Source organism: Phodopus roborovskii, unplaced genomic scaffold, assembly GCF_943737965.1.
Source record: "Phodopus roborovskii unplaced genomic scaffold, PHOROB, whole genome shotgun sequence".
Classification (NCBI taxonomy): Eukaryota; Metazoa; Chordata; class Mammalia; order Rodentia; family Cricetidae; genus Phodopus; species Phodopus roborovskii.
The window spans coordinates 3,070,681-3,089,934 of record NW_026126469.1 but is presented as its reverse complement, the minus strand read 5'-3'; the positions used below and the strand labels follow the sequence as shown (position 1 = coordinate 3,089,934).

General features: G+C 48.2%; 1 protein-coding gene across 2 annotated transcripts in view; it reads left to right on the top strand.

Moving 5' to 3' along the window:
• Txnrd2 (thioredoxin reductase 2) overlaps positions 1-6,578 on the top strand; it is a 48,130-nt gene extending 41,552 nt beyond the window's left edge. For both annotated transcript variants that reach the window (XM_051191027.1, XM_051191028.1), the window contains exons 13-17: positions 2,215-2,310; positions 2,812-2,904; positions 4,457-4,528; positions 5,040-5,137; positions 6,391-6,578. In XM_051191027.1, the coding sequence (XP_051046984.1) occupies positions 2,215-2,310; positions 2,812-2,904; positions 4,457-4,528; positions 5,040-5,137; positions 6,391-6,514 (483 nt within the window). In that variant the 3' untranslated portion in view covers positions 6,515-6,578. The remainder of the gene's footprint in view (positions 1-2,214; positions 2,311-2,811; positions 2,905-4,456; positions 4,529-5,039; positions 5,138-6,390) is intronic.
• The last annotated feature ends 12,676 nt before the right edge of the window (positions 6,579-19,254 follow it).

The window sequence follows — 19,254 nt, the reverse complement described above, 5'->3', positions numbered from 1 at the left end:
AGTGAAGTTATGAGCTGCCATGTGGGTGCTGAAACCCAGGTCTTTTGGAAGAGCAGCCAGTGCTCTTAAGCACTGAGTCGCCTCTCCAGCCCCTCAGAACCTGGGTGGTGTGGTTGCTTGCTCTGCCTGTTGGTTTGGAGTTTGTAGACTCTGACTATGACTTCAGCTTTGTCTTGTGAGCACTGCACCTTGAGACAGCACCTGTGTCCTTTCAGAAAAACACCACATGCATCTCTGCACCCTAGGGTCCAGTGCTGTGTTGCCACCAGCATGTGGCGCACAAAGACCTTTATTTTAAAAATTCAGTACACAGTTTAAAAGATCATTGCAAGCAATGCAGATAATACTCCTGCATTCAAGTCAGGCCAGTGGTTACAAAGAACCCCAGGGTAAAGTAGTGGTGTTGTTTAATGTGCCATGCTGTGTGGGGATGCTTCAGGGTTACTCAGGCCTGATGGAATGCACAGGCTGGAAGTGGAGTTTATCTCTGTAGATCTTTACTCATTTCTGGAATGCCAAACAGCATCTGTACTTCCTGCTACAGAGGTGATTGACAGCGGGGGCCTGCGCTACTGCAAGCAGAAACACCCGAGGCAAGGTGTGCCCTGAGACAGAGGGGTCTTCTGTGGAATGACACTGATTTGGAATTTGTCATGGACTGTGACATTCGTGTCCAATTGTGTGTCAGGGGCACATGACATGCTTGGGGCCATATGAACTGGACCCTGAGCCACTGGGAACCATGGCAGGATCTCTTTTGAGCTCTGTCATGAGACCAACACTCTTGAGATCATTGGTGTGACAGGTTCAGGGAAAAGCCTGTGCCAGGGAGGGAGGGTAGTGAGGCTGTGCCCGGCAGCCTGTTCCTTCTTCTAGAGTGATGATGACTCCACATGCCCTTGCAATGGGGTGGATGGAAGATAGTGGTAATAAGCAAACCCATAGAGGTCTTGGGATTGTCACTGTGGGAAATTCAGCCTTGCATGCTGAAGATGCCCAGATCTTCACAGCTTGTAGCAGTGTTCACACCCTCACAGCTTGGGTCCACACCCTCACAGCTCCTGTCCACACACTCACAGTTCATGGTTCATGTCCACACACTCACAGTTCATGTCCACACACTCACAGTTCATGTCCACACACTCACAGTTCATGTCCACACACTCACAGCTCATGTCCACACACTCACATCTCCTGTCCACACACTCACAGCTCCTGTCCACACACTCACAGTTCATGTCCACACACTCACAATTCATGTCCACACACTCACAGCTCATGTCCACACACTCACAGCTCGTGTCCACACACTCACAGTTCATGTCCACACACTCACAGTTCATGTCCACACACTCACAGCTCATGTCCACACACTCACATCTCCTGTCCACACACTCACAGCTCATGTCCACACACTCACAGCTCCTGTCCACACACTCACAGTTCATGTCCACACACTCACAATTCATGTCCACACACTCACAGCTCATGTCCACACACTCACAGCTTGTGTCCACACACTCACAATTCATGTCCACACACTCACAGCTTGTGTCCACACACTCACAGCTCGTGTCCACACACTCACAGCTCATGTCCACACACTCACAGCTCGTGTCCACACACTCACAGCTCATGTCCACACACTCACAGCTCATGTCCACACACTCACAGCTCATGTCCACACACTCACAGCTCGTGTCCACACACTCACAGCTCATGTCCCCACCTCATAGCTCGTGTCCACACACTCACAGTTCATGTCCCCACCTCATAACTCGTGTCCACACACTCACAGTTCATGTCCACACACTCACAGCTCCTGTCCACACACTCACAGTTCATGTCCACACACTCACAGCTCCTGTCCACACCTCATAGCTCATGTCCACATACTCAGAACTCGTGTCCACACACTCACAGTTCATGTCCACACCTCACAGCTCATGTCCACACCCTCATAACTCTAGTATGCACACTCACAGCTCATGTCCACACCCTCACAGCTGTAGTCTGCACCCTCACAATTCATGCTCACACCCTCACGGCTCTTGTCTATACCCTCACAGCCGTGCCCATATCCTTGTTGCCTATGTTCACATCCTCAAAGCTTATGGCATGCTACTGGGAGTCTTCAACCTGTTAGGGAGGCAATGGGTGTGCAGCATCTGTATGGCTGCCTGAAACCATAGTGTTGTTGTGTTCTTCCCTCAGGGGCGGCCTGAGCTGACACCCACAGCTATCAAGGCAGGAAAGCTACTGGCTCAGAGGCTCTTTGGGAAATCCTCAGCCTTAATGGATTACAGCAGCGTGAGTTCCTATGAAGGACCCAAATCCAATCTGGGAAAGGCTTGGCTGGTTCTCCTGGCTGAAGGGTACCTTTGCACCTATGTGTTTACATGTGCATGGTATATGTATGCACACATGTATACATGCATGCATATGCACAGATGTATGTGCATGGGTGTATATGTACATGTGAGTGTGTGAATATGAGTGCATGTGCATACAGGGGCAGGAGGACACAGTCCTTGGGGCCATATGAACCAGATCCCTAGTCACTGGGAACTATGGGCAGGATCTCTTGCCCTTTGTTGACATATGGGTGTACTGGTGAGGATAATAGGGCTAAGGCCAGCAGCTCATTCCCTCTTCTAGAGAGAGGGACCTGGTCCAGCCCAGGAATGCACCTGCTGTGCTCGTGTGTGGCTGGGTCCCTGGCCTCAGATTACTACTCAAGTGTCACTCAGGGGATGCAGTTTCAATTTGGGGGGCCCAAGAGGCATATCTGATTCCAGACCTACTTTCCAGGTTCCCACGACTGTCTTTACACCACTGGAGTATGGCTGTGTGGGGCTGTCTGAGGAGGAGGCTGTGGCTCTCCATGGCCAGGAGCATGTAGAGGTAGGGTACTACCCCTGCTGTCCAGGATGGAGTCCTTGACCTTCCTCCCCTGAGGTTCTTTGGTCTGGCAGCCTCCAGCCCTGCTCCTGACTATGCTGTGTGTAGAAGCACTGTTTTGGTTCCTAGTATTCCCCCAGAGCCTCAGCATGCAGAGAGCTTGTGACAGGTCTAAGGTCCTGGTGCTGCAGAGTCCTCCCTACCTCTTAGCGGAAGAGTCTCCCTTAACCTGAATGGCTCCTCCAAGGTGTCCTCCGGCCTACTGGCTACTCCATTCTACCTTCTGGCCCAGGCTGGCCCACTTCTACCCACCTGCACCTCCACCTTTCTGGTACTCTCCTAAGGTTCCTAGTGGGCAAGACACGCACTCCCAGCCTAAATTCTGTCCTCTTCCCCAGTTCTTCTAATGCCTACAGGCCCAATGGCCCTGACTGGAGCCTTCATCCTAAACAAAGGGGTTTCAATTGGGTGCTTTTGGGAATCTGCAGTGGCAGGCTGCCTGTGGCCCCAGCAGTGCTCTCAGAGTAGGCCAAGGTAGCTGGAAGCTTCAAAAGCTGCCAGGTTGTGGAAGCTGGAGGACTTTGGTGTAGGTCTTCCTGTAGCAGCAGCTTGTAGGCAGAGAGGCCCGGGTCACTAGGCTGTGGAGTCTGCCTGCTCCATGTACCCAGGCCCCTCCATCATGGAGACAGGCCTGACAGGCCTGCCCTCCCAGCACTTTATTGGCTATTTTTGTTAGATTCATCATGAGTACACTGGGACATGTGTTCATAGCATTTTATAATGCTTTATGTTTCATGATGTTGAATGGCCAAACATTCTTGTTTGTTTTTTTTTCAGTTCTGTCTTGCTTAGAACAATATTCTCTGAAGCCCTATTAATTAATAATGGCTGTGTAGCACATGTGGGGCCCTGCTCATTTTTTATATGGCTGCAGCCCTGAACATACTGTCAAGCTCTCCATGGGTGCTGAAAGCCCTTGTTCCACAGCTCCAGTGAGGCTGGGGCCTGCCCTGCCCCTCCACAACCCTGCACCAACTCCTTCACTTAGCTGACACTTGCCAAGTCAGCACCAGGGTGTCTCAGGGAGGCCAGGCAGCCTTCTGAGAGCCATTCCTGCTCACATGGATAAGGTGGGCAGCACTCCTATACCAGTGACTTGCCTGAGGTCCCTCTGTCCAGTCTGAACCTTTTGGAGATGCCCCAGTAGCATGGCTCAAACATGGTCTCTGTTTTGTACCATGGCTAACAGCACCTCAGCAGCCTGGTGCCTGCTCTCCTGCTGTAGTTCAGTGGGGAGTCTTAGATCTGAGTAGGAGAGATTCTATCTGCAGACTATGTGGTTATGGGTACTGGCTACCTGAACATAGGAGGACACACTCTCTACAACCAGCTGAGGCATTTCCACATCTCACACATACCCTTGGGTCACATGAGTGCCTCTGGGTCCCTGAGAATCCTGCCTTCTGAGTACATTTTGTTGCTGTTGTTAGTTCCAAGACTATAGGACTATCTTGGGCTTGGCCACGAATTCAGGAGCTGGTGTCTTGTCACCCAGGTTTACCATGCATACTATAAGCCACTGGAATTCACAGTGACAGATCGGGATGCATCGCAGTGCTATATAAAGGTGAGTGTGCTTAGGGCCAGGGATAGGGTGCACTGGGACTAAGAGGGGAAAAGCTAGTGACTACGGGGAGTGTGCTGATACCCACAGGGCAGAACAGTGAATATTAGCCACTTTCCCCATGTGACAAAGTACCTGCAAAAACAACTTAAGGAAGGGTTTACTTTGTCTCACAGTGTAACAAAAGGCTTGGTGGCAAGAGCTTGAAGCCGCCTGTCACATTGTGTCTGTAGTCAAGAAGCAGAGACATGGATGCTGCTGCTCAGCTCACAATCTTTATTTTGTACAGTCTAAACCCCAGCCCATGGAACAGTGCCACCCACAGTTACAATGGGACTACCCAGCACTGTTACCCAATGTAGAAACTCCCTTGTGGAGCTTGTCAAACGGACAGTCAGTACTAGCTACCACAAATAGAAAACTCTGAGGGTTGTGGAGATAGGGAATACCAAATCCTTATGGCTAGATGGGTCCCCTGTAGCTAAGTGACAGTCAAAATCATTGTGGCTTTCAGATGGTGTGCTTGAGGGAGCCCCCACAGCTGGTGCTGGGCCTGCACTTCCTTGGCCCTAATGCTGGAGAAGTCACTCAAGGATTTGCTCTGGGGATCAAGTAAGTCATGTAGAATCCTGGCTGTAGCCACTTCCCTCTGTTCTGACAGCAGTTTCTGTTAGTTGTCTTCACAGTAGTGGAAGCTACTGGGTCCTCATTTCTGGGGAAGGGGTTTGTGCATGTCTGCAGCAGGCATCTTTCAGCCTGCCTCAGGCATGATGGACACAGCAGAAGAGGGGGGCATTGGTGGCGCACACCTTTAATACCAGCACTCGGGAGGCAGAGGCAGGTGGATCTCTGTGAGTTTGAGTCCAGCCTGGTCTACAGAGCTAGTTCCAGGACAAGCCCCAAATCAATACAGAGAAACCCTGTCTCAAAAAACCAAATAAATAAATAAATAAATAACCTTCAGAAATTCTTCCCAAAACTGAATTGTCTGGGCAATGAATGGGAATGTACTATGGGACAGCCCTATCTCATTAATCCCAGGGCCCTCCCCGGCCAAACTGATGTGGATGCTCTGCTTACCATCATCTATATCATGTATCCATGCTAGACACTGCCCACATTGTCTCTAGGAGGATACTTAGAAGACACTGTTCATGGATCCTACCTGGTAGCTACTTTGGAGTAAACTTCTATGCTGCAATCCCCTAGAGACCACAGATAGACATCCCTAAGACATGGGGACCTATGGCTCATGCTTGGGAAAACCTTATCACCAGCCATTGCCTTAACACATTTGTAGGCTAGGTAGGTCTGATGTTGTATGACAGGTGTGGCCCAAACCCTGTCTCACCCACACAACCCTTCAACATGTTGGTCCTATTCCTTCGTTGAAATCCTCTCCCTGCTCTCCTTTGTCCCTAGACCTCTTACCCCCAAGGCCCAACTCTTAGCCATACCTATGTGCTCCCAGCCCACTGGGGACCCAGATGTCTACACACCCTCCTCCTGTACACCTTTCCCTATGCCTTCTCACTTCTGTGTCCTTCAGGATTCAAGGTATGGCAGGTGGACAATTCCTGCCCCACCTTGACAGTGATGGAGCAGGCCTTGAAGGAGGGGCAATTAGGACAAACAGACTAGAGCAAGCCAGGGAAAGGTTGAATAGGAGGACCTGAGGTAGGTAGCAACTTAGCAATGTAGGTAGTGGATGTTTACTGGGAGCAGTGGGCAGAGCAGCACAGGCATGGGTAGTCTTAGTGCTGACCCAATAAGGAAACCACGCGGCTTCTAAGTCTTCCCAAGGTCATGGCATGAACAAACCTCCCAAGGCTGTTCACTTACCATTCTACTCTCAATGTGTGCAGATGTGGGGCGTCATACGCACAGGTGATGCAGACAGTAGGGATCCATCCCACCTGCTCTGAAGAGGTGGTGAAACTGCACATCTCCAAGCGCTCGGGTCTGCAGCCCACTGTGACTGGATGCTGAGGTTAAGTCACCATCCCTGCCAAGCTGAGGGCACACGCTATGCCATGTGTCCAGTAAAAGGCTCCTCAGATACCTGGGTCCAGGTGAGCAGGCCTGAAATGAGCATTTATGACTGGAGTCATGGGAGCCACCGTGACAGGCATGATGCCAGCCAGGTACACGCAGAGGTTCCCCACAGGCTGGTCTATCTTGGCATCTCCTGGTGAGTGTCAAGTGCTGCTTCCTGTGTGCAGTTTTCATTTCCTTTTGCCCAGAAGGTGGAGATGCTGCTGCCTTGTACACAGCTGACCGGCCACCACACATATGATTCTGCTATAGCTTTGTAGAGCCAGGCTAGCTGAGTGGGGAGCCAGAGTCGTAGTGCCTTCCTTAGCAGTCATTGTAGCCCTCTTCTGAGGAAGAAATTGGTGAAGGCCTCCTGCCCCTGCCATTGTCACCTCTGTCTGACGGCACCCTCTAGAAGCCCTAGTCCTTGAGACTGCATGCTACAGCCCATCTTGAGAATCTGTCTTGGTCTGCAGACCTTTCTTGGTCTGGGCCCTTAGTGACTATTCTCCTCACTGAAGCTGAGGGGGAGACTATAGAAAGAGTTCTTTCCCCCTCAAAATGCCCTCTATCAGGTCTGAGTCCCAGACATCCACTGGGTGGTCAATGTGGTCAGGGGCCTTGTCTTGGCATTCTCACATCAGCTCCACCAAGGCTTCCCAGCACCAGGGCTGCATTTGACAAAAAGGGTTCTCTAAGGAAGATCTTACCACAATATTATACCTTCTGGGCTTTTGTAAAGAGCCCCGTATAAGTTTTTGTCAGAATATTTTTGTAGCAACTGCAGTTGCTCTAATATACCAACCAGGGCAAGTGTGGGGCTGGGGGCTCTCTCCAAAGGCTTATTTCTATATCTCAAGGGTCTCCTATGGTTTGGGGTGACACAGCTAGGCCAATGTGAGGTTGGCCTGTAGTGACCCCACCTGTTATTGGCAGGACTGGAAGGCTTTGCTGCCTCCTCAGAGACCCATATGTGAATGGAGCACCGTGTGTCCTGCAGGGATGACCGCATGGAGTAGTTACTCCACACCTGCATCCTCTGGCAAGCCTTCCCATCCTCCAGTGTCAGATGATGATGGCCTGTGCAGAAACCCCCTGTGGGCTGCCCAGGTTTGAAACCCCTGGCATTTCTGGAGCGCCAATAAAGAGGGTATTTTCCTAAAGCATGTCTGCTTGTGGTGTCCCCAGGAATTCCCAATCGGATTTGCTGCCACCAGAACCATAATACATGTTCCTTGCAAAACACAGCACCTCTCCATTTTCAGCCTCCTTTCAGCTACTGGCTCAGATCTGAAGACATCTTTCTAGAGATCCCTCCTGTACCTTCTGCCAAGGTTACCCCTAAGGTCCAGAGGTACCAAGAGTCAGGAACAGGAGGAAAGGGTTTGCCAGGGTTGTTTTAGGTTTTCTGTCTCTGAACTGAAAGCTGCTCACCTTCTCACTGTGGCCCTCCAAGTCAGCTTGTGGACTGGTTTTGGCTAATCCTCCACATTGAAGCTTCAGGAAGACACAGCCCTGACAGGGAGGGGCAGGGCCCTGCATTATGCTGAGGCTTTAGCAGAGGCTAATCTCGTGTCTTCCTTAAGAAAACATCACTTGGCCTGGCCCCGGGAGCCTTGGATAGGACCCTGCTTGTCAGCCAACAAAGGAATGTGTTTGCACCTTAATGGGCCTACAGGAGTCTGGCTCAAAGTGGAAGTGTGCAGGGCGCTCTCAGGCGCCCAATTAAGAAACCAAGTGCTGTGCTGGGCCCTCCCTCCTGACAAGTGCAAGGCCAGATCAGCCATGTCCTATTAAATGCTCCACTGGTGGCATGCTCCAGCCTGCCAGGATCCTAGGGGTGCTCCTCCAGCTTGAGGTTTTGTCTGCCAGCTAAGGCAGAGAGGTCAACTAACACCTGCTGCCTCAGGCCAGAGGGGTGGAAAGCCTCTGCAGCCTGGCCAGGTATATCCCATGGGACCACAGCTCTGGGGGGCAGTCTCTGCCAAGGGAGCAAGCAAGCACCTGAAAATGGCCTTGGTGCTTGGTGATGATTGAATAGAGGCAACCTGTGACTGGCCCTTTGCACACACTGGCTTGTAGCTTCCTGCCTACCCAGCCAGCCAATACCATCCATACATTCATATCCCCAAAGCTCCTTCAGGATAGTTACTGGCCTGTGCACACTGCCCCATTGGGGCCTTCTTAATCCTTCTGGCACCACAGGACTGAGTGAGGGCTCTGAGCCCAGGTCTCACCAGAGCAGCGGGCTGCCTTTGTGGTCTCCTGAGCCTGCTCATGGACCCCATAGCCAGGCCAGTGTGTGCAGCTGCATTGGCTGGTCCCAAAGGTAGGGAAGGCATCCTTTTACATCTTCTTTTCAGAGCAAAATATGCATCAGGGCACTTGCCCCTGGAATCTTTGTCTCAGCCTGTGCCAGCCTCTAGGAAGTCCAGATATCCACGAATCCATGTTCTGTGGCTTCAGGTCCTAGCTCCCTTTGAACTCCTGGAAATTGGAGAGCAGAAATCTGGCAGCAAGTGCTGCAGAGGAAAGACAGTCGCAGGGATCAGCCACCACCCAAGCTACCTTTGGGGTTAGCCAATGTAGCCCCACACATTGGCCTGGCTGTGGGGCTCAGGGTCAGATTCAGGAGACCACAAAGGCAGCCCAGTGCTCTGGTGAGACCTGACCCCAGAACCCTCATTCAGTCATGTATGAAGCCAGAACAGAACCAGGAAGTCCCCATCAGGGCAGTGTGCACAGACCAGTGACTACCTTGTGCCAGTCACTGAGGACTGTTGTGCTCTGTGCCGAAGGCAGGGCCAATGCCAAGGAGCAGGACCCATGGATGAGCTGCATCAGTCCTGAGTATCTGCACGGCCTAGTTGCAGGATCACTGCAGGGCTAGTCTCCTCTCTGGACCAAAAAACGCATCAAGGGCTAGAATGCCCCAGGGCCAGGTGCTCCCCTGGGCCGCCTCTTCTCTGCCTTTGCATGTTTTTATGATGCAATGAAAATATGTTTTTAATTCTTCAGATTGTTCCATGTAACCTGCAATTACCCCCGGCAATGCTTTACACACCTCTGCTTGTGGCTTTGGATTGCATAAGGACATGAGAAGGAATGGAGGTGGTAGGAGCTCCCTCCTTGAATGACTATCCTAGGAAGTAGAATGGAGTACCTGGCTCCTAGCACATTGCCCTGGCCCACACCATCTCCACTTAATGTTGTCCTGAAATCCCTGTGCAGCAGGCACAGAGAAAGGTGACAGGTGCTTTTGAGGGCCAGGCTGAGGGTACAGTAGTGGAGGACAGAACCCAGCAAAGCTCTGAGAGGGTTCTGAGCAGCTGAGACTGTAGCTCACACCCCCATTCTGCACATCCCAAACCCCTGGGGATCCCTACCTCTGCTCATCTGGCAGCAGGGGTGTGTGTCCCTACTGTGCTTTGCTGGCAAGTGGATTTGCCTGTGAGAAACAGCAGTGTCTGCCTGAGACCTCAAACATGAGCTTGCGCCTGAGGTCCATCCACATTTTTGTTCTTTGCTTGGCATATGACTCAGTTCCACAGGTAGCCACTCCAACAGATAGTCCTTGAAGAGACCTAGGACTAAAAGACCATGTCACTATTTAGGCTCAAGGTCCCTTTGATCAGGAGGCTTTATCACATGGGACACATGACTGTGTTTGCACTGGATTGCCTGTTCCTGCTCCCCTCCCTCCTGCCTTACCTGTTTCTCTGGATGCTACTTCCCTGCACCTAGTAACCTTGGTAACATACTCCAGGCAAGGGCCCTACCTCCCAATGCCTGACCAAATGCACTAGACTCTCCTGGCCTGCCCTCTGTCTATCCTCCTAACTCCCTACTCAGTTCACCCTTAGCTTCACATGGGATACACAGTGGGAATGATGTGTGCAGATCACACCCAGACATGGGTGGGCATTCCCATAGCTTGAGGCCAGCAGGCAGGCACTGGATACTTAGGAGTGGACCATATAGACCTAACTCCCTTTGGAAGTGTCTGAATTAATTCTCCATCCAAATGACCTGAGACAGGTCTAGCTCTTGGGGAAAAACCCCAGCCCAGGAGGAAGGTGTACTCTTCTGATGGGGGATGTCCTTTTGTATATATGTTTCTCTTATTGGTTAATGAATAAAACACTGTGGCCAATAGCCAGTAGAGGCAGGAAGATAGGTGGGACTAGGAGACAAGGAGAATTCTGGGAAAGACAGGCACTGCAGGAGACACCATGGAGGATAGGGCATGCCAGGCATTCTTCAGTAAGATAGGCCATGTAGAAATTCCTAGATTAATAGAAATGGGTTAATAATTAAGAGAGAGCTGGCCAATAAGAAGCCCTACCCATTGGCCAACAGTTTAATAATATGTCATTGTGTGCTTATTTAGGGCTGTATGGTATAGAAATGAATACTTTGTACTGATTGACTTTATGCTGTATAAACTGGATAAGTAGGACCCACAGAAAAATGGCTGCTGAAACAAGATGGACATTGCTGTAGGGTTCCTGCTTCATGGAAGAGTCTGCCAGACATTCTGCAGGATACAGAGAAAAGTGACTGACAAACTGCCAACACAGGTAGGACAGTTTGAAATTTCCTGCTTTGCTGAGAAGTCTGCCAGACACACTATGGCGTACAGGCTGAAGATGGAACATTACAGAAGAACTTCAGGTGACTGACAAGGCAGCAAGTTGTCTCTGTCATTTCTAGAGAGTTTCTATACTATCCTTCTGTGGTCTTTGATGGAGTTGAAGACAGGCAGTTATGATTATAGTTTTCCTTAGTTAGGACTAAAGATAAGTTACTTATAAGACTCTAGACTCACAAAGTTAGGATAATGATGGAATATTTTCTTTAAATCTTGCTAAATGTTAATGGACTAAATATTGTTAACTATAGTTCTTATTCGATAACTGGTTTGTTATATATTTTACTATATTAAAGTTAAAACCCTTCTTTTTATTTAGACAGAAAAGAGGAAATGATGGGAGATGTCATTCTGTAAATATGTTTCTCTTATTGGTTAATGAATAAAGCACTGTTGGCAAATGGGAAGGCAAGATAGGTGGGACTAGGAGACAAGGAAGATTCTGGGAGATGTAGTAGGAAGGTCAAGATGTAGAGACTTGAGGAATGAAGTCCAGACCCTCTCTCCGGTAAGATAAGACCACATGGAAACAGATTAATAGAAATGGGTTAATATTTAAGACAGAGCTAGCCAATGAGAAACACTAGTAACAGGCCAATAGCTTTATACAGTGTTTCTGTATGTTATTTGGGGCTGATGTGGTTGTGGGTCCAGGCTCAGGGAAAACTACTCATAACAGGGCTGAAGGGTGGTGGGACAAAAACCTCCAGCAACATCTGGCCCCAAATTTGCAAGCTGTGGACTTACTGCTGAGTGCAGGAGCCCCAGTCCAACACTAACTGGGTAGAGACCAGAACAAGAGCTTCCAGACCCTGTTTCCTGGGCATCTGTGGAACTCAAGCAGCAACCCCTGTCTTTGTTAGTGTTCTGTTGCTGTGAAGAGACACCATGAACATGGCAACTCTTAGAAAAGAAAGCATTTAGCCAGGCGGAGGTGGCGCACACCTTTAATCCCAGCACTTGGGAGGCAGAGGCAGGTGGATCTCTGTGAGTTCAAGACCAGCCTGGTCTACCCGAGTGAGTTCTAGGACAGCTTCCAAAACTACAGAGAAAACCTATTTCAGGAAAATAAATAAATAAATAAATAAATAAATAAATAAATAAATAAATAAATAAAATTTTAAAAAAAGAAATAAAAGAAAGCGTTTAATTGGGGCTGGTTTACTGTTTCATGGGTTTATTGTTGTCATGGAGAGAAGCATGGTGGCATTTGGGCAGACATGGTGCTGGAGAAGGAGCTGAAATTTCTGCATCCAGATCCACAGACAACAGGAAGAGAAAGAAAGACTGGGCCTGGTTTGGGCCCTTGAAACCTCAAAGCCCACCCCCCAGTGACACACTTTGTCCAACAAAGTCCCTATCTCCTAATCCTTCCCAAGTAGTGCCACTCCCCATGGCTAAGCTTTCAAACATTTGAGCCTGTGGGGGCCATTCTTATTCAAACCAGCACATCCCCCAAAACCTGCCCCAAAGATGTTTCCCTGAGAAACCTGAGCTAAACACAAGCCTCTGTACCATTTAAACTGGCCTCATCCTGTCTCCTCTCCTTGTCCCACAAAGTGCTTTTGACAGTGCAAGTCCAGAGCCAGTAGAGTCCTTGGGGGCTTTGTTTTCTGATCCAGGCTCAGACTGCACCTCTGGAGGCTGCTCCTCAAATGCTTCCTGAATTAGGCAAAGGCACAAATAAATAAATGGAGCCACACACTTGTGCTTTGCTCTCACAGTGGAAGGCAACAGGAGGGTGTTGCCAGACCCAAGCCCTGCTTGTCCCTCACAGCCAGGTAAGGGTCTTGTTGGTGCTTTGACTGGCTTCTTCAGGTGAAATGGGAGGTTCCCCAGAATTGTGCAGACACCTCAATCCTGCCAGACATGCCATAGGTTGGTTGCTCAGCAACCCTCCCAGAGAGGCTGGTGAGGGCTTGCCCAACCATGACCCAAGATAATCATGATGTGAAATAACTGAACAGAAGATTCTTCAACACAGGGTGCCAAGAGGCCTCGAGGAGATAAAGTTGGCCTCCTGCACCTGTCCATGCAGTGTCACGTCACATTCATGCCTGACATTGCCCATCTTGTGTGACCCAGATCCACCGAAGGTCCAACATTGATGCTGTCCACTCTGGATGGGGAGCTGTTCTGGGAGGAGGAGGTACAGAAGACCCATTTGATGGTGACCTTATGACCTTGGTGGTGAGTCAGCCAGGACCATGGCTACTCATCTATGGGCAGCTGCTGGCACTCACCCTGAGCATCCCTGCTGCTGGGACCTGGCTTCTGCTACCTCCCTTTGCTGTCCCCAAACCCCTTAAGCTCTCTAAGAGTCTCATGTTTCTGGTCTTGCCACCAAAGGGTTTGGGTAGCCCTGTAAGTTCTGGTCCACAGCCAAGCACCTGTGACTACAAGGGTTGTACAGAGACCTTCACATCTCCTAGCGGCCTAGAAGCATCTTAGACCTGAGCCTGCCTAATCTCAGCCCTGCTTCAGTTTATGATACTCAGGTTACTCTAATCCTGAAACCCAAGCTGGGGTCCCAGGAGCCGTCCTAGTGCCATCTGAGGAGCACGTGAGGCTGTCCCAGTAGGCATTAAGAGGACTCCCTTCATAGGTCTTCTGTATTCAGAGCTGGCCTTCACCAGGGATAGAGCAGGGTGTTGGGCACTCATAGGCTGGAAATCCAATCCAGATAGACCCAAGGAGTCACAGAAGACACCAAACTCAGCTGCCTGACTGTGCAGGGTGAAGCCTCATCTCAGGGAGGAAATTCAAAGCCAGGAGCAAATGCAACAGGGATGGGCAAGGCAGACCAGGCCCAATCCCTTCTAGGATTTCATGGGACAGTGATTGGGCCTTGTAGTTCCATAAAATTAAATTTTTTTCTCTCCCAATAAAATTGGATATTTTGGGCTTAAAACTGATGATCAAATAACACCCAAATGCCTGGGAATAAAGTGGGGCCATAAACAAGTTATAGTGTGACATAGCAACTGGGAGTTAATAGCCAGACGGGCACAGCTCACTGCCTCAGTTGTGTCCACTGATGGCTTTGAGACAAGGGCTGATGGCTCTTATCTGGCTACTCATTGGACCTTCTTTGCAGCCCACCCCCAAAGCCCAGCGCATATATGACTGGCCTGATATGCACCCTGGCATGAGGCAGAGGTACCCCATGGCCAGGCATGGCAAGAGCACCTGTCTCCAGCATCTTCATGTAACTTCCCTGGAAGCAGATTACAATTAGCTGCTAACCCACAAGAGTCAAGCTATGCAGTGGACTATCAGTGTAAAAGCTGCATCTGCTTATGGTTTTTCTGCTTGTAGTTTTTATGGAGGCCCTGCTTGATGAGTGAGGAAAGCAATTCCCAGACCTCCTCCCCCCAGAAGTCTCTGTGAGCTGAGATGGCAAAGCCAGGACTTAGGCATGTCTTCCCTACTACCCACCCCTCAGAGGCCCCAGTACCAGTTCCCAGCTTGAGGGAGAGGGTGGATGGGAGGCAGACCTTCAGAAGGCTTCAATGGTTCATTGTTCTGTGCTGTGGTGGCTGGAATTGGGCTGGCCCATTATAATAATAAAGTTCTAGCACTCAGCCAGTGGCTGGCTTTCCATAGCTTGGGGAGTATTTAATTTTCAAAGTCTCTGGGACGGAAGCTGTGTGTAAATGGAGTTTGTTGTTCCCGTCAGTCCATTCTTTGCTAGGCCAAGTCTCCTATCCCCAATGCCCAGGCATGCCAGGGCTGGCAACTATGCTAGGAGACCCAGACACAATGTGAGTGAGTCTTGCCTTCACCAGCTCAGACAGGCTCTCACTCCACCCCAACAACTTGGCTGAAGGCTGCTGAGAGGACTGGATGCCTGATGCCAAAGGGGGCCAAATAGATTGAAGTTCCTCTGCAATGGGCATTCTCCTCAGCAAACAGCTGACTTGACTAGCTTTTCTTTTTTGCTTTTGAAGAAGTCTCAATCTGCCTAGCCAGCCTGGAACTTTCTATGTTCAAGTCTTAGATTTACAGAAGTCTGCCTGCCTCTGCCTGGAATGCTGAGCCACCACAGCCAGCCTTTGCTTGTCTCTGCCATGTTTTATGTGGTTGTCACAGACCAGAAGTGTGCCTTGGCCTCTGCCTTGGTTGACTTCTTCTTCCTCTGACTGGATAGTAGTCAGTGCAGGGTCTCCCCCCTGCTCAGGGCTCCTATGGAATGTTCATTCTGTTATATGAAAGGGTGTTTTATTGTTTTTGTTTTTTTTTTTTTCCCCTCTTATCCAAAGAGGCCTTCTTTTTCTTACATTTAGGGAAAAATGGAAAACTAGTATGGTTGCTGGGAACCACAATCACTGAGCCATCTCTCTGGCAAAGCCTATATAAATAGAAAATATTTTTAAAAATAAGACAAAGTTAATCCCTGCCTGGCCTACAAAGAGTTGCAGGCCAGCCAGGACTATGTCGTGAGACCCTGTCCAGGGGGTGGGGGAGAGATAAAGAAATGCAGAGTGTTAAGAGCACTTGTTCTAGCAGAGGACCCGGATTTTGCTCTCATCACTATGTGGTGACTCACAACCATCCAGCACAGGGCATCTGACCTGTGAGGACACAGCCACACACAGGTACACATATATATACATGCAAGCAAAAACTCACACAAGATAGGTAAATCTAAAACAATGCCTAAATTAATTCACGTTTATGTATATGCATGTACCTGTGTGAGTTTCTGTGCTCCATGGGAATTCAGGAGTCCTTGGAGGCAGAGCAGGCATCAGACCCTGGAAAGGGTGTTATTGTAGCTATATTAAAACTATAGGCAATAACATTACAAAAAGTTACAAAGCAATACCTGCCTCAGATGTATATACTACATTCCTTTTAAAATATGAACATGAACATATTGAAGTTAGCAATGCATAAAAGGAATTTATTATGGCCAAATAGGATTTATCCCAGGAATGCAAGATTGTTTCTTTTGAACATTCTATCTATATACTTTAGTACATTAACCAAATGTAAAGAAAATATCATAAAATTATTAGAGAATGTGCATTTGGTTAAGTTTATGATGAGGAACCAGGCTCTGTTTCCCACCCACATGGTGACTAACAAAGGTCTGTAGCTCTAGTTCCAGAATCTCATGCCCTCCTCTGGCCTCTGAGCACCAGGTACACATGTGGTACACATTCAAGGCAAAACATCTAGCATATAAAATAAAAACTGAATAGTAAAACTTTAAAAATAAAGAAACAAAACTTCAAACTAACAAAAAAAAAAGTGGAATTAGTGAGTGACAGCAGCTGACATCACACTTGGTGGTAGAAAGAAAACCAATATTTCCTTTTAAGATTCAGAACAATTAAAAAGTGCCCACTGTTGCTACTTTCCTTGTGCCGCTGAAGTTTCTGAGCATTTCCATGGACAATAGTAATAATAACAATGTATTGTGTAATGTGCACACTATAGGGTGATTGTGGTTTGAAAGAGAATGGCCCACCAAGGGAGTGGCACTATTAGGAGGTGTGGCCTTGTTGAAGGAAGTGTGTCACAGTGGAGGTGGGCTTAAAGGTCTCATATATGCTCAGGCTACACCCATTGTCACAGTTCACTTCCTGCTTGTGTGCTGATCAAGATATAGGACTCTCAGCTTCTACACCATGTCTGCCTTCATGCCACCATGTCCTACCATGATGATAATGGACTGAACCTCTGAAACTGTAAGCCCCCCCCCCATTAAATGTTTTCCTTTATGAGAGTTGCTGTGGTCATGTTGTCTCTTACAGCAATAGAAACCCTAAGACAATGATAGCAGATGCCCTACACACAGTCAGTCTGTGTCTGTAGATTCTGAGTCAACACTTTCAACCAAATGTGACAGAAAATATTCAATGAGGAGGTTAGATAGTTCAGTAGGTAAATGTGTTTCTTACCAAGCCTGATGTCCTATTTGATCCCTGGAACACACACAGTGGAAGGAGAGAATTAACCCCAGAAGTTGAAGTTGTCTTCTGACCTCCATGCATACATTCTGGCATATGTATATACCACATACATACATACATACATACATACATACATACATACATACATACATATGCACGCACGTACACATACACACCATATAATAATAAATATTTAAAATAATTTTTAGATAGTCTTACTTTGGAAGTCAGGCTGGCCTCAAACTCGATCTTCTTTCCTTACCTTCCTGAGTTGTGAGATTACAAGGCTCTGCTACTATGCTTAGTTCTACTGAAAAGAGTTAAAGTTGACAAAGAGAAAGAAAGGAAGGAAGGAAGGAAGGAAGGAAGGAAGGAAGAAAAGATGTACTGTGCTCACAGCTTGGAAAACTTTGTGCTGGGCCTTATTCATATTGGGCATATGGGCCACTGCTGAACTACAACCCTAGCCCAACATCCAACATTTTATTTTATTTATTGGGGGAGTGGTGGGACAAGGTTGTTTATACAATATAAGACCAGGCTGGTGCTGAACTTCCAGAGATCCTCCTGCCTCTGCCTTCTGAATTCTGGGACTAAAAGCATGCAACACCACACCTGAACCCCAGCCCAACATTTTAAAACATCAATACACCCTAAGTAATTTAAAGACTTAGGCAATTGCTATTAATACCCAATGGTGGTTTTGGAAAAATAGAAAAACCTACCTTAAACAGAGCATGCCTGTAATCCCAGAGCTTGTGGGAAAAGCTGAGGCAGCAGGACTTCAGGTAATGTGTGTTATGAAGGGTAGATTGGTGTGAAGATGCCCTACACACAGTCTTCTATGTCTGTGGATTCTGCATCAACACATTCAACCAGCTGTGACAGAAAATATTTGGTGAGGGCATGAGATAGCTCACCTGCCAGTCAAGGCCACAGAATGAGACTGTCTCAGTAATAGGGAAGAGAGTAAGAGGAGGAAGGAGGGAGGAAGGGAGAGAGAGAAAAACCCTAAAACTCACAGAGTCTCAAGGAATCCTTAGAAGTCCCCACCCCCAAGCAAACTTGAAGGCCTCAAACTTCCTGATTTCAAACTTAACTGCAAGGCTACAGTAATCAGTACAGTGTAGTACTAACATTAAATCAGACATATAGCTTGGTGGTGATGGCACGAGCCTTTGATCCCAGCACTCGGGAGGCAAAGACAGGTGGATCTCTGTGAGTTAGAGACCAGTGTGGTATAAAAAGTTACACAGGGAAACCCTGTCTCAAACCAATAAAAACAAACAACAACAACAACAACAAATAAGACATATAGACTATTGGAAAACAACAGAAAGCCCAATAGATAAGAAACATAGCTGGGGGCTGGAGAGATGGCTCAGAGGTTAAGAGCTCTGGTTGCTCTTCCTGAGGTCTTGAGTTCAATTCCCAGCAACCACATGGTGACTCACAACCATCTATAGTGAGATCTGGTGTCCTCTTCTGGTCTGCAGGCATACAAATACAGGCAGAACACTGTACGTAATAAATAAAGAAGCCTTAAACAATATTTAAAAAAGGAAGGAAGGAAGGAAGGAAGACCCATAGCTGGGTGGTGATTGCACACACCTTTAATCCCTGCAGAGGCAGATGGATCTCTATGAGTCCAAGGCCAGTCTGGTCTACAGACCAAGTTCCAGGACAGCTATGACTATATAAACCAAAACAAGAAAGGAAAAAAAAAAAGAAAAGAAGCACACATATTTATGATCATTAGTGCACATGTGATGTGTGTATGCATGAAGTATTAAATGACTTTAAAAATATTTTTTGAATCTGACTATTTTGTCTGAAAATGTGTATAAAACATGCATCCATTGCCTTTGGAGGCCAGATGAAGGTGCTGAATTCCTCAGAACTAGAGTTGCAGCCAGTTGTGAGCTTCCTTCTCTCCAGCCCCACCAAATGACTGTTCCAGATGACTGCTGTTGTTCGTGTGTGTGTGTGTGTGTGTGTGTGTGTGTGTGTGCTTTTAATATTGGAGAAGTAAGTTTACTGTAGATAAAAGAGAGAGCATAGTCAGAAGCAGGGACATCTGGGAGAGTCCAGAGTGACCGTGACCAGGCTGAGCTGGGCAATGT